Source organism: Sinocyclocheilus rhinocerous, unplaced genomic scaffold (assembly GCF_001515625.1).
Source record: "Sinocyclocheilus rhinocerous isolate Xijiao unplaced genomic scaffold, SAMN03320098_v1.1 scaffold273, whole genome shotgun sequence".
NCBI lineage: Eukaryota > Metazoa > Chordata > Actinopteri > Cypriniformes > Cyprinidae > Sinocyclocheilus > Sinocyclocheilus rhinocerous.
Window position 1 is genome coordinate 2,046,432 of NW_015656360.1, and position 11,717 is coordinate 2,058,148.

General features: G+C 36.9%; 1 protein-coding gene across 8 annotated transcripts in view; it reads right to left on the bottom strand.

Moving 5' to 3' along the window:
• arhgap23a (Rho GTPase activating protein 23a) overlaps positions 1 to 11,717 on the bottom strand; it is a 71,376-nt gene that overhangs the window by 18,926 nt on the left and 40,733 nt on the right. For 5 of the 8 annotated variants that reach the window (XM_016527615.1, XM_016527614.1, XM_016527613.1 and 2 more), the window contains exons 2-6: positions 9,569 to 9,766; positions 6,652 to 6,676; positions 5,483 to 5,575; positions 2,735 to 2,813; positions 2,206 to 2,266 (exon numbers count right to left, since the gene is read on the bottom strand). In XM_016527615.1, coding sequence (XP_016383101.1) covers positions 2,206 to 2,266; positions 2,735 to 2,813; positions 5,483 to 5,575; positions 6,652 to 6,676; positions 9,569 to 9,766 — 456 coding nt within the window. The remainder of the gene's footprint in view (positions 1 to 2,205; positions 2,267 to 2,734; positions 2,814 to 5,482; positions 5,576 to 6,651; positions 6,677 to 9,568; positions 9,767 to 11,717) is intronic. The other 3 variants (XM_016527617.1, XM_016527612.1, XM_016527611.1) reach the window with 1 other exon arrangement.

Genomic DNA, 11,717 nt, shown 5'->3' on the forward strand with positions numbered 1-11,717 from the left:
ATAGAGGAGTGGGGTCTCTTGGGAGGCTATATGGGTAATTCGCTTAGTATGAGTGCCCTACTACAAAGATTCATTCGAGTGTGTATAAAGCATGTGTCTGTATGTTCCCCACAAGTGCATAAAGGTTTTCCTTCGCCTTTAGCGAGTTGCATGTTCGATCATGTGGGCAACTGGGTAATTTGTGCACTGAAGAAAATATGCGAGTGGGAATGTTTGTGCACTGTGTGAAATAATGCATACGTGTTTGTGTGTATTTGTGTGTTAATCATATGACCGTCTGCATGCTTACAACATGACTGATTCTTGATTTCTTGCTTGGAAATGCTTCAAAGATACTGCTGAAGCAACCTACTGACTCACACATTGCTTTATAATGACTACTAAAAAATATCAGAGTTGTCAAACCGCAGTGTCTGTGTCTATTTAAAAGTGTGAGAAAAGTGTACACACCTCTGAGGGCGTGTGTGGGTTTACTAGCTATACTTCGAAAACAAAACTAAACCACAAAGCTACCTAAATTCTATACTCTACAAATGCAAAATGTTCACATTACAAAACATTTTATTAATCAGTATTTTTGCCTTGTTTCAGTAAAAATATCATAAAACATACTTTTACTTGAAAATTAATATGGCATAAAATATTAAAATACAATGAATTGAGCATAAATTAAAATACAATTAATTGAATTAACAAACTGAATTAAAATTCATTAAATTAAATTAAAACAAAAATAAACTTAAATCAAAAATCTTTTTTCCAAAACCAGTCTTAATTTAAACAATTTAGTAAACTGATCTTATTTTAAGGTTTTTTTTTTACTGGAAAATAAGACAAAAGATTAAGAAAGTTATTTAATTGCTTTGCTTTCCTTTAGAGTTTGGGTTAGTCTGGAGTACTGTTGATTTCGGTAACGAAAACTATGACAAAAAAATATTAGTTGACAACCTTTTTTTTCCATGAGTAAGACAAGACGAAGACGAGATGACATTGACATCATTTAAAACTAACTCTATAAACAGGTAATATCGTTGACAAAAAAAAAGATGAGACTAAAATGTAGTTTAAAAAAAACTCTCTATATCCAAAATTTTCTTCAACAAAAAACAGGAGAAAAAACATAGACCTTCACTAGCTTTCATGCTTGGGGTTGCCAGATGTCAAGAGTTTAAATCCCCTATCAAAGTTTCTCTCTTAAAGGGACACATTTTCTGCCTTAGGGTTTTTTGGGGTTCTGCCACATTTTACTTGATCTTTGCATCCTGGTAACCAGTCGCACACACTCACCCTTACACTACAGATAAAGCACTGATGAGCTGAAAACATCTCCATTGCGATATTCAGCTCAAATGAAAGTGTAACGCAGCCAGTCTGTGTTCCTTCACACAGTCGTTTGAGCTGTTTGCTGCAACTAAATCTGCCATCAAACATTTTTCAGTGACAAACTGTAACAAATTCAAAAATGGATCTCGACTATATTTTTATTAGGTTGCTATATAAATGCACTTACGCAACCTCTGTGCCACAATGCAAAGTCTTTCTTGTTGTTTTAATAGAACGATTTGAAATTACTGGAATTAATATTAGGAATATCACTGTCTTAACTTTTGAGATAAACTTTTGAGTTTTAATAATGTAGAGAGTGTGTTTACATTTATGATCATATAAAAAAATCAGGAAACCAGATGATGTAAAATAAACCATGTGCATGAGTTGACACTCTTGATTTGTGCTTAAAGGTACAAGTGCAAGAATTCTGATGAAATTTCTCAAATGACTACCATCATGATCAGCGACAGTGACTATAACTTTGAGCAAAATAAATATGATTATCGGTTAAACCATTATGCAGCATGACTAAAATGTGACTATGTTTTAATTGACTAAAACTAGACTAAAATTCTCAGACTTTTAGTCAACTAATACTTGACTAAACCAAAAACAGGACAGGTTGAATAAATATGATAAAAAAACGAAAAGGACATTTGCTTTTTAAAGACTAAGATTCATTTTAATTAATTTAATTATTAACACTAGTCTGGAGAAAATAAAATGAAATAAAATAAAATTAAATAAAATTAAAATAATAAAAAATTAAATAAAAATACAATAAAATAAATGTGTATGCTATGCTATGCAGGTAAATGTGTAGGTATGAGTGGGTGTATGAGACAGAAAAGGTGTGCCAAAAATGCTAAAACGTACACTTACCAGCTGCAGCACGTCCTCGTCCTTTGGCATGATTGAGAGCTCCAGTACACTCTCACTACATAAACAAGACAAAGAGACCTAGAGAGCATGAGATTCAATAGGAGTATCTAGAGTTTATGGGATGTACAGTGACAATGGAACAAATTCTCCATTAAAAGTTGTGATTTGGGTTGAGTACAAAGACAACCTTTACACTGGGGTCAGTAGTAACCTTTTTAAGTAATGCACATAATCATCCAGCAAACTTCCCCCAGCAAACACTGCCTGAGGTCATTCTGTTCCGTAAAACATATGTCACAAATTCCACATGAACAACACTCATGTGAAAACGTTTAGTTACGTTCTGTTCTGCTCCTTCAAATTTGAACTCAACAATCCAAACAATGTTATAGATCAAGACATCTTGATCTGCATTTACTTCCAAGGTTAGACTGGATAGCTGTAGAAGACCTCATTTGAATCAGCTCATGCAACAAAGTGGAATAATCTTTTGAATAAGTGTTGTTTGACTTCAGAAGCTCACCTGTGCTGAATCAGTGCAATGACCTGCGAGTATGTCTTACCCAGCACACTCTCTCCATTCACTTTAACCAGCCTGTCTCCTGCAAACACACACACAAAATAACACACTTAATATTATTATGTCTCTTATTATATTGGAAGTCAATACTACTGACAAATTAGCATATACATTATTGTTTAAACATTTGGGTCAGTAAGATTTTTTAAAAATAAATTAATACTTATTCAGCAAGAATGCAGTAAAGTCATTCATGTGCATATACTGTTACAAAATATTCTATTTCAAATAAATGCTGTTCTTCTTTTTATCAAAGAATCCTGAAAAATGTATCATGATTTCCACAAATACAGCACAACCTTTTCTAACATTGATAATAATAATACCAAAAAAAGTCAGCGCTATTCCTATTTTAATCTGTCAGAGGGAATTCATACACTGCTGTTCAAAAGTTTGGGATCAGTGAGATTTTTTATGTTTTTTAAAGAAGTTTCTTCTGCTTTTTATTTGATCAGAAATACAGAAAAGAAAAAAAAAATATTGTGAAATATTATTGCAATTTAAAATAATGTTTTTCTTTAAAATATAATTTATTGCTGTGATGGCAAAGCTGAATTTTCAGCAGCATTACTCCAGTCTCCAGTCGTTTTTAGAAAAGATTTCTATTTTAAATAAATGCTGTTCTTTTTAACTTTATTCATCAAATAATCCTGAAAAAAGTATCACAGGTTCCAAAAAAATATTAAGCAACACAACAGTTTCCAGCACTGATATTAAATCAGCATATTAGAATGATTTCTGAAGGATCATGTGACACTGAAGAGATGGAGTAATGATGCTGAAAATGCAGCTTTATCATCACAGGAATAAATGACATTTCAAAATATATGAATGCAAAAACAATTCGTTTAAATTGTAAGAATATTTCACAATATTACAGTTTTTACTGTATTTTTGATCAAATAAATGCAGCCTTATAGTGACGACACTTGTTTCAAAAGCATTAAAAAATCTTACCAACCCTAAACTTTTGAACGGTAGAGTATTTTTTGCTATTAATATCATTTACACAAATATACAAGACGTATATATTAAACACTATATATTACATAATATTACACAATTACATATATTTTTTCTTTAACCATTCATTTATTAGTAGTCTTCACAATTAACATTCTTTACATAGTGAGAGAGAGCGAGCATGTGCATTCTGTGCAAATAATAAAGATTAAGTAGACTCATTCCATGTTTTCACTCTGTTTTCCTTAGATCTCTGGTGTGTTTTGGGTTCATGTCAGGGTTACATTATCAGATCATCTCACCCAGCGGCGGTTCGTCAGAGGAGTCAATGAAGGCTAAGCCTCCTATCCAGTTATAACCAATTATATTAAAATACATTCATCAGAGGTAGTGCATGATCTGTTGCACCAGGTTCCTCAGAAAACTCAGACTATTTCCGCAGAACTGGATCACTCATCGTAGTTCAACACGTCCCCTTGCATATTTGTTTATGAAATATTTTGGCTAATCTGATTATGCTGTATGCTACTCTCAGCTCCATGTAACAAATTGTATACATTCCATTGACTTTGCATCAAGATGTTCACATAAAATATCAAAAAGTCTGCCTTATTCCTATTCAAGGTGTCTAAAATTATAAAGACTATTTTAATCTGTCAGGGAGAGATCATATGTGTATGGTAGCATAGTTACTAGAAACAAAAATATGGTAAACATCCTATAATCCTATATTGTATTGTACAGTTTAAGAAAAGAAGGTAAGACGAACATGCCCTCATTGAACTCAACCACCTTTTCCTGACCAGCAAGCAGCCGTGTGTGTGTGTGTGTGTGTGTGTGTGTGTCTCTCTCTCTCTCTCTCTCTCTCTCTCTCTCTCTCTCACACACACACACACACAGAGAGAGAGAGAGTGAGAGATAATGAGTCACCTTCTGTCACGCTGAAAGTGTTTTGTGTAAATAACAAACCACAATTCACAGAGGAAAATATTCCATAATAGATCCTGCTCTGTATCAGTTTCTCTCTCTGGTTCAACTTTATTCTGTTCATATATCAACAGGAATAAGACTCTTGGTTTGTCTGAATGCAGTGAGAGCACAGTGTACTGTCCATGTCAGTCAGGTGACATGACTAGTCACAGGAAGCATGACATATCAGCACTTTAAATATGTCTTAGTACAGAGACACATTCCTGCAAATCTGTGACAGGCTCTAAAGCTTTTTAAGTGGGCAAGTCATAACAAGAGATCACATATGTATGCACATGAGTGCACTGGGGTAGGTATAATCAAAGCTGAAATCGTTTAGCATGTACACACACATTTTCTTCAGATATTTGTATTTGCATGATGTTTATGAAACAACAGTAAATACAAGAATACAGAGACCTTGTTCCAGATTATTGCTCTGATATTTACTGCATTACAATTATTTATCATTGCAATTAGTCCATTTGTGAGCACCACCAAGCCGTAGATTTATATAACAGCAGCGGCTGTTATATACATTTTTTTTTTCCTGTTAAAATGCTAATCTTATTGGTTGGCCAGTTTTCTTTGCAGTGTGATGGAAATTAGAATCCCTCTCTGTCACACTGTGCCACACTAATGTTTATAACGGTCTGAATTTACAGCCAATCATTCCATTTAAAATGTTTATTGCACAAAACACTTGACATTAAACTGATGCCATGCAGTTTCTATGAACATATGATCAAACTCTTTTACCTGTAGACAAGCCAGCCTGGTGGGCGGGGCCTTTCTCCCTCACATTCTTAACAAAGATGGTGTCCATGGGCTCCAAACGACTCTGATGGAGCCCTGCATGAAACACACACACACAAAAAACAATATACTTCATAGTTTGTACAGAAGGCAAATACAGTGAGAAAAATCTGGGATTCAAAATATAATTGAATCTTGCATATAATAATAAGAACGTCTGACATTCATATTAATATTTCAACATGCTGCTTATATAATTTGTAATGAAAAAAAAAATAAAATAAATAAAGTGGACTTTTGGACCTCACTGTACAGAGACACACACATTCACAGAAGTTTAGGCTGGCACTGTGGAATGTGTTTTGCTCATACTGATGCCAGTGTCTCATGATGGCATGATAAGATGAGGACAGATGGTAGCAAACAGGTTGAGGTAGTAATGCATAAACTGATCTGGGAACTGTGGAGCTTTGGTGTAGCATCAATACCAGTCTTATATTATCAGATGATCTGTCAGCTTTTATTCTCATTCTCAACCCTTACAAATCGCTATGATCTGGAGCTACAGTGTGTGTGTGTGGACTATGTGTAGATGTGTGTGTATGCTAGAGCACCTCTGTATCAGTCAGTATATTGGATTTTAGTGGCATTTTAATTGCCTGGTATTCAGTAGTATGGCATTATGAAAATAAGACATTAGGACTCAACAGTAAACTCTCACTTGAGATCTGTACATCTGGATTTACGTCTTTTGTCATATACAAGTACCTTGATATATAGCAGCACTGCGATACAATATTGTTTTTGTTTGATATGGAAATAAGGAAACATTTTCATATGTCAGAACTTGCAAATTATATGGCATATATCTCATATCAATCATGTGCCTTCCTGTATTCCTGCTTAAACTGGACTGATTTGAATGCAGATGGGCACACTGAATGTGCATGAACGGTAACTTGCTCTAGGGGGCGCCATGCAACAAACATCTGCTTCCCTGATCATTGACATTGCTTATGCTGCTAATTCATCTCAGATCAGTCACTGAGAAATAAAAGTCATAAATAAAAGTGTTTGTCAAGTCATATGAAGTTCAGTCAACTAAGATGAGTGACAAAACATTTTCAATTGATAAGAAATTAGCTTGAATGACTGCAATTCACATGACTCACCCTTTCCATTCCCATTCTCTTCATCCTAACAGGAAACAATAAGAAGAGAGTTAGATCATGGCAAAATTACAACATGGTCTTAAACTTAATAATTTTGTAATTTACAAAATACTTAAGGGAGTTATTATCATCTCTAATAAGTACTCTACTAATCGTATAATAGAAACGACAGTGGAGTCTTGGAGTATTTAACAAATAATGCTCATCAAGACTTTTAAAGCTTTTGTTTCACCTAAAAATGAAAATGTTGTCATTTTTACTCATCCTTGTGTCACTTTTAAAAACTATGACTATATTTTATTATTATTATGCACAAGTCATATGGACAAATTTATTATATTTTTGTCATTTTATCCTCATTCACTTTCATTACATTGAAAAGAGTGGCCAAGAAATTAAGCATTCTTTTGCGATGCATGAGAAGAAAGGCTTGGAACAATATGAAGGTGAGTAAATGATGAAAGTTTTCATTTTTTGGATAAATTATTCCTATTATGTCTATGGTGCGCAACATGAATCAGAAGTCAATAGTTATACATAGGCACAAAAACGGAACTAACTTTGTATTATTATTTATTTATAACAGGTCTCAATAAATTGGTTTGATCTCTATGATGGCATTGATTTCAGCACTAGAGGTCAGCACTGGGAAAAATGGAGCACTTTAGCAGTGAATGTGCAGCTTTTAGCCACACACTTCCGCAAGAACAAGAGCCACAACAACATTAATTTTTCCATCTGTGCAGGAAATGACATGGTCTTTATAATATTCACTCTGCATCTTTATTTACAACAGACACAGTTTAGATAACCCATGCACAAAATAACCAGACTGCAAACCAGAGGCTCAAATCACACACACACAACGCTGATCAGGCAGTTTAAAGTGGGCACCCCAGTGTTTAGTCTGCGCTGACTGGGCTCATTCCTAACAAACTCACACAATACTGAGGCTTTGCCGTCCCGGGAGAAAGACAGACAGAGGGGGAAACAGATTGGTAGAGAGTGACGGACAGTGACCACAACTTTAAGATTTATAATCAACATCCAACCCACAGACCAAAATGAATTTCCACGTGTGCATTAACTTGGAGCTGATGGGGTGACAGATGGAGAGTGCCACACAGTCATGTGACCACGTGGACACTGGGAACAGTGAATGGACCAGAACACATTATTCCAGCAGCCCTGGTACGGCCTGGACCAGCCCAGAGCGCGTGTGGTACCAGTCAAACACAAAATAGGCCCTTTGAGTAGGAAAGAAACAGCAGCTTCTCAGAGAAGAGATGCCATATCCAATCATAATGGGGCTTTGTTTCTCCAATATCATGTACACACACACACACACCGTTTAAACTTCTGTAGCCCGTTCTAAATAAAATATGGAAATAAAATACACTACCGGGGTTGGCAAGATTTATTTATTTTTATTTTTTGAAGTCTCTTATTTTCACTGAAACGGCATTTATTATACTGAGGCTTTGCCGTCCCGGGAGAAAGACAGACAGAGGGGGAAACAGATTGGTAGAGAGTGACGGACAGTGACCACAACTTTAAGATTTATAATCAACATCCAACCCACAGACCAAAATGAATTTCCACGTGTGCATTAACTTGGAGCTGATGGGGTGACAGATGGAGAGTGCCACACAGTCATGTGACCACGTGGACACTGGACACAGTGAATGGGCCTGAACACACTGTCCCATCAGCCCTGGTACGGCCCGGACCAGCCCAGAGCGTGTGTGGTACCAGTCAAACACATAATAGGCCCTTTGAGCAGGAAAGCAAACAGCGGGGATAGAGATGTCATATCATAATGGGGCTTTGTTTCTCCAACATCATGTGCAAACACCGTCTAAACATCTGTAGCCCGTTCTTAATAAAATATGGCAATAAAATACACTACCAGGGTTGGCAGGATTTATTTATTTTTCGGAAATCTCTTATTCTCACTGAAACTGCATTTATTTGATCACAAATATGGTAAAACAGTAAGTTAATATCTGCATATATCCATATTGTACATGAAAATAACAAACAGATGCCAGACATAATTAGATATCTCACGGCTTTCTTTATATAAGCCCTTGATTTTTTTTTCGCTCTAATTATGATGTGCATTTGCATAACACACTTAATCGCTCCTGAACTGCTTCTTTGGGCTTCCTCTTTTTTCTCTTTAGAAAAAGGTGCTAAAGGAAAACCGATGCCAGTCTGGCTGTGAGGTCAAGTCTTTGGTGGACCAACTATTGCTACCATGGCCTAAGCCCTTAAAACAAAAGTCATTTTAGAGTCTGATGCCATAAATGAGCCTTTTTAAGTTCCAAAAAAACTACTCCAGTTTTTTAAAGAATATTTCCTAAGCCCTAATATCATGAAAATGACTCTTCATAAAAAAAAGTGGCCTTGTAGGCTTAAGTGATGTGACATGTGGCCAAGTATGGTGACCCATACTCGGAATTAGTGCTCTGCATTTATCCCATCCAAAGTGCACACACACACAGCAGTGAACACACACACACCGTGAACACACACCCGGAGCAGTGGGCAGCCATTTTTTTTGCTGCGGCGCCCGGGGAGCAGTTGGTGGTTCGGTGCCTTGCTCAAGGGCACCTCAGTCGTGGTATTGAAGGTGGGAGAGAGCGCTGTACATTCACTCCCCCCACCTACAATCCCTGCCGGTATGAGACTCGAACCCGCAAACTTTGGGTTACGAGTCGGACTCTCTAACCATTAGGCCACGACTTCCCCTTATTAATGAGCACAAATTAACTACTCTTTGTAGCTGAGAGACAGGGACAGTTTGTTGGGCTTTTATTCTATCAAAAGGTTGTTTTTAGCGGTTAAATGACCGTAAGTCAAGGCTGTCCACATTTTCTAGCTCGATTTTGTGATAGCTGGCAGACATTCTCACCTTGAGACTGGTGTGCAGGGCAGACTCTGGCGGGTAAACGATGAAGTGACGTAGTGTAAAGCCAAAGCCCTGAGAGTTCTTATGGAGCACCAGTGTTTGTGGACCCTGCCAGGACACACCCAACCCATCTGCCCCACTTCTGACCACCGGCCGAGGGTTCTCACTGGATGAAGAGGACCCATCTCTCCGCCCCTTTGCCTGGGGGAAACACAGAGCGATAACTGTAATTAGACATTCATTCATTCAGTCATTTAGTCCAAAACTATTATTCAATGGGATAACATGTCACATAGAACACTGTATCTAATGCAAATGAAATGCATCTGTGTTGACGAACACGTCACATTTAATGTGATAATTGGAGAATACTCTTGGCAGATAATTGCTAGAAATAACACCTTGTTGTTCTAAATGACCATCCCAACTGTTTTGGATCTGTCAGTGTACTTACGGCACCTGTGCAAGCAAGACGTGGGCATGTGAGGAAAAGTAACTGAAAGGGGGAGGGAACGGGAAACATCTCTCCACATTGGGGAACCATGATGTCATTTTTGTGATGCCAACATTCTCTGAGGAATTCTCAGAAATGTTTCTTATTAGATTAGTAGGAATAAAGGCCAGGGATTGCTAAAAAAAAAAAATAATAATAATTTTCTATTGAATCTATATTTTCTTGCTTTGGTTCTCCAAATAAGTATTTAACGCACCAATTCACTAAAGAGTCCCTTGACACCTGAGTATTGGGACAAAAAAGGCCACAGGCGTGTAGTGCTGCTGTTTTATTTCAAAGGTGACATCATCATTCCTCTCATTTTGCATTAAAATACCTCTTTTCTCTTCAACCTAAAATCAACAACTTCACCAGCCCTGTGGTTTCACTATAACAGGAAGTATGCAGTCAGGGCAGGAAGTTCCCTAAGAATGGTGCCAGTCGCCATATACATAAACAAGTTTTTTTTTTTTTTTTGCCAACTCATTTTATATAAAGCAAACATTTACTTCACAAACGTCTCCTCTTCACCCCATAACTCCTCATATCTCTCTGAACTCAGCAGAAGTCATACTCTATACTCCAGCTGTCCTGACTCTGACCGCAGCCTCACCCCCTCTCTGCTTCTCACTCTATTTCTGTCTCACATGCTGTTTTCATTTGGCTGTGCTTATGTCTGAACCTTCTCTCTTTCACTTGCATTCTTACCAACTTGCACGCATGATCACACACGTATAGACAAATGGTAACGCTCCTTTTAAACAGCCTTGCATATTGTGTGGAATGATGTAATATTTGTATTTAATTTCCCTTTCTTCTGTTAAAGGGATAGTTCACCAAAAATGGTCACTCTGACATAATTTACTCATGTCTGGAAGAAAGTTTTTTTTTTAGAAAATCTGTGGAATGGATCTAAACACGCCACATTAAACAGAGCTGAGGTGTCTTATCGGAGGCTGGGGAAAAAAAAGCTAAAATATTTAAGAAACACAAAAGGATTTAAGGGTAAAGCTAAATTGAAAATTAAAGCTAATTTGCATAGATATTGCAAAGATATTAGGGCTCGTTTTCAGAGAATGTTTCTTGAATTAAAATTCTTGACTTTCTCCACTTAAAGGGTTCATATGATGCGATTTCTATTTTTCCTTTTCTTTAGTGTGTTATGTAGCTATTTGTGCATGTATAAGATCTGCAGAGTTACAAAGCTCAAAGTCTCCCACAAAAGGATTTATTCTATCTAAAAGAGAAGGCTGATCCAGACCGGGCTAAAACGCCTCATTCAAACACGCCCCCACATCTCTATGTCACGATGTGGAAATATTTGCGTAATGCCGCCCAAATGTTCATGCAAAGAAAGAAGGCGTGGTTTCAGGAACTGCAGTAGTGTTGATGCTGCCATTGTCAGGGAGACGCTGTGTTTCTGTGCGAAGCAAAAGCACTTTATTTGGCCTTCCGAAAGTAGATGCAATGAGGAATCATTGGTTAAGATTTATTTACAACAGAACAGCACAACCCAGATGTTCGAATTTGTGCAACGCATTTTATGGACGACAGTTTTGTGAACCGGAGAGTAGCCTACAAGGCTGGCTGTGCAAAGGCTATTTAAAAAAAAAAATGGGTCAATCCCAACAATGATATGCCAATTTGGCGCTTATTCTG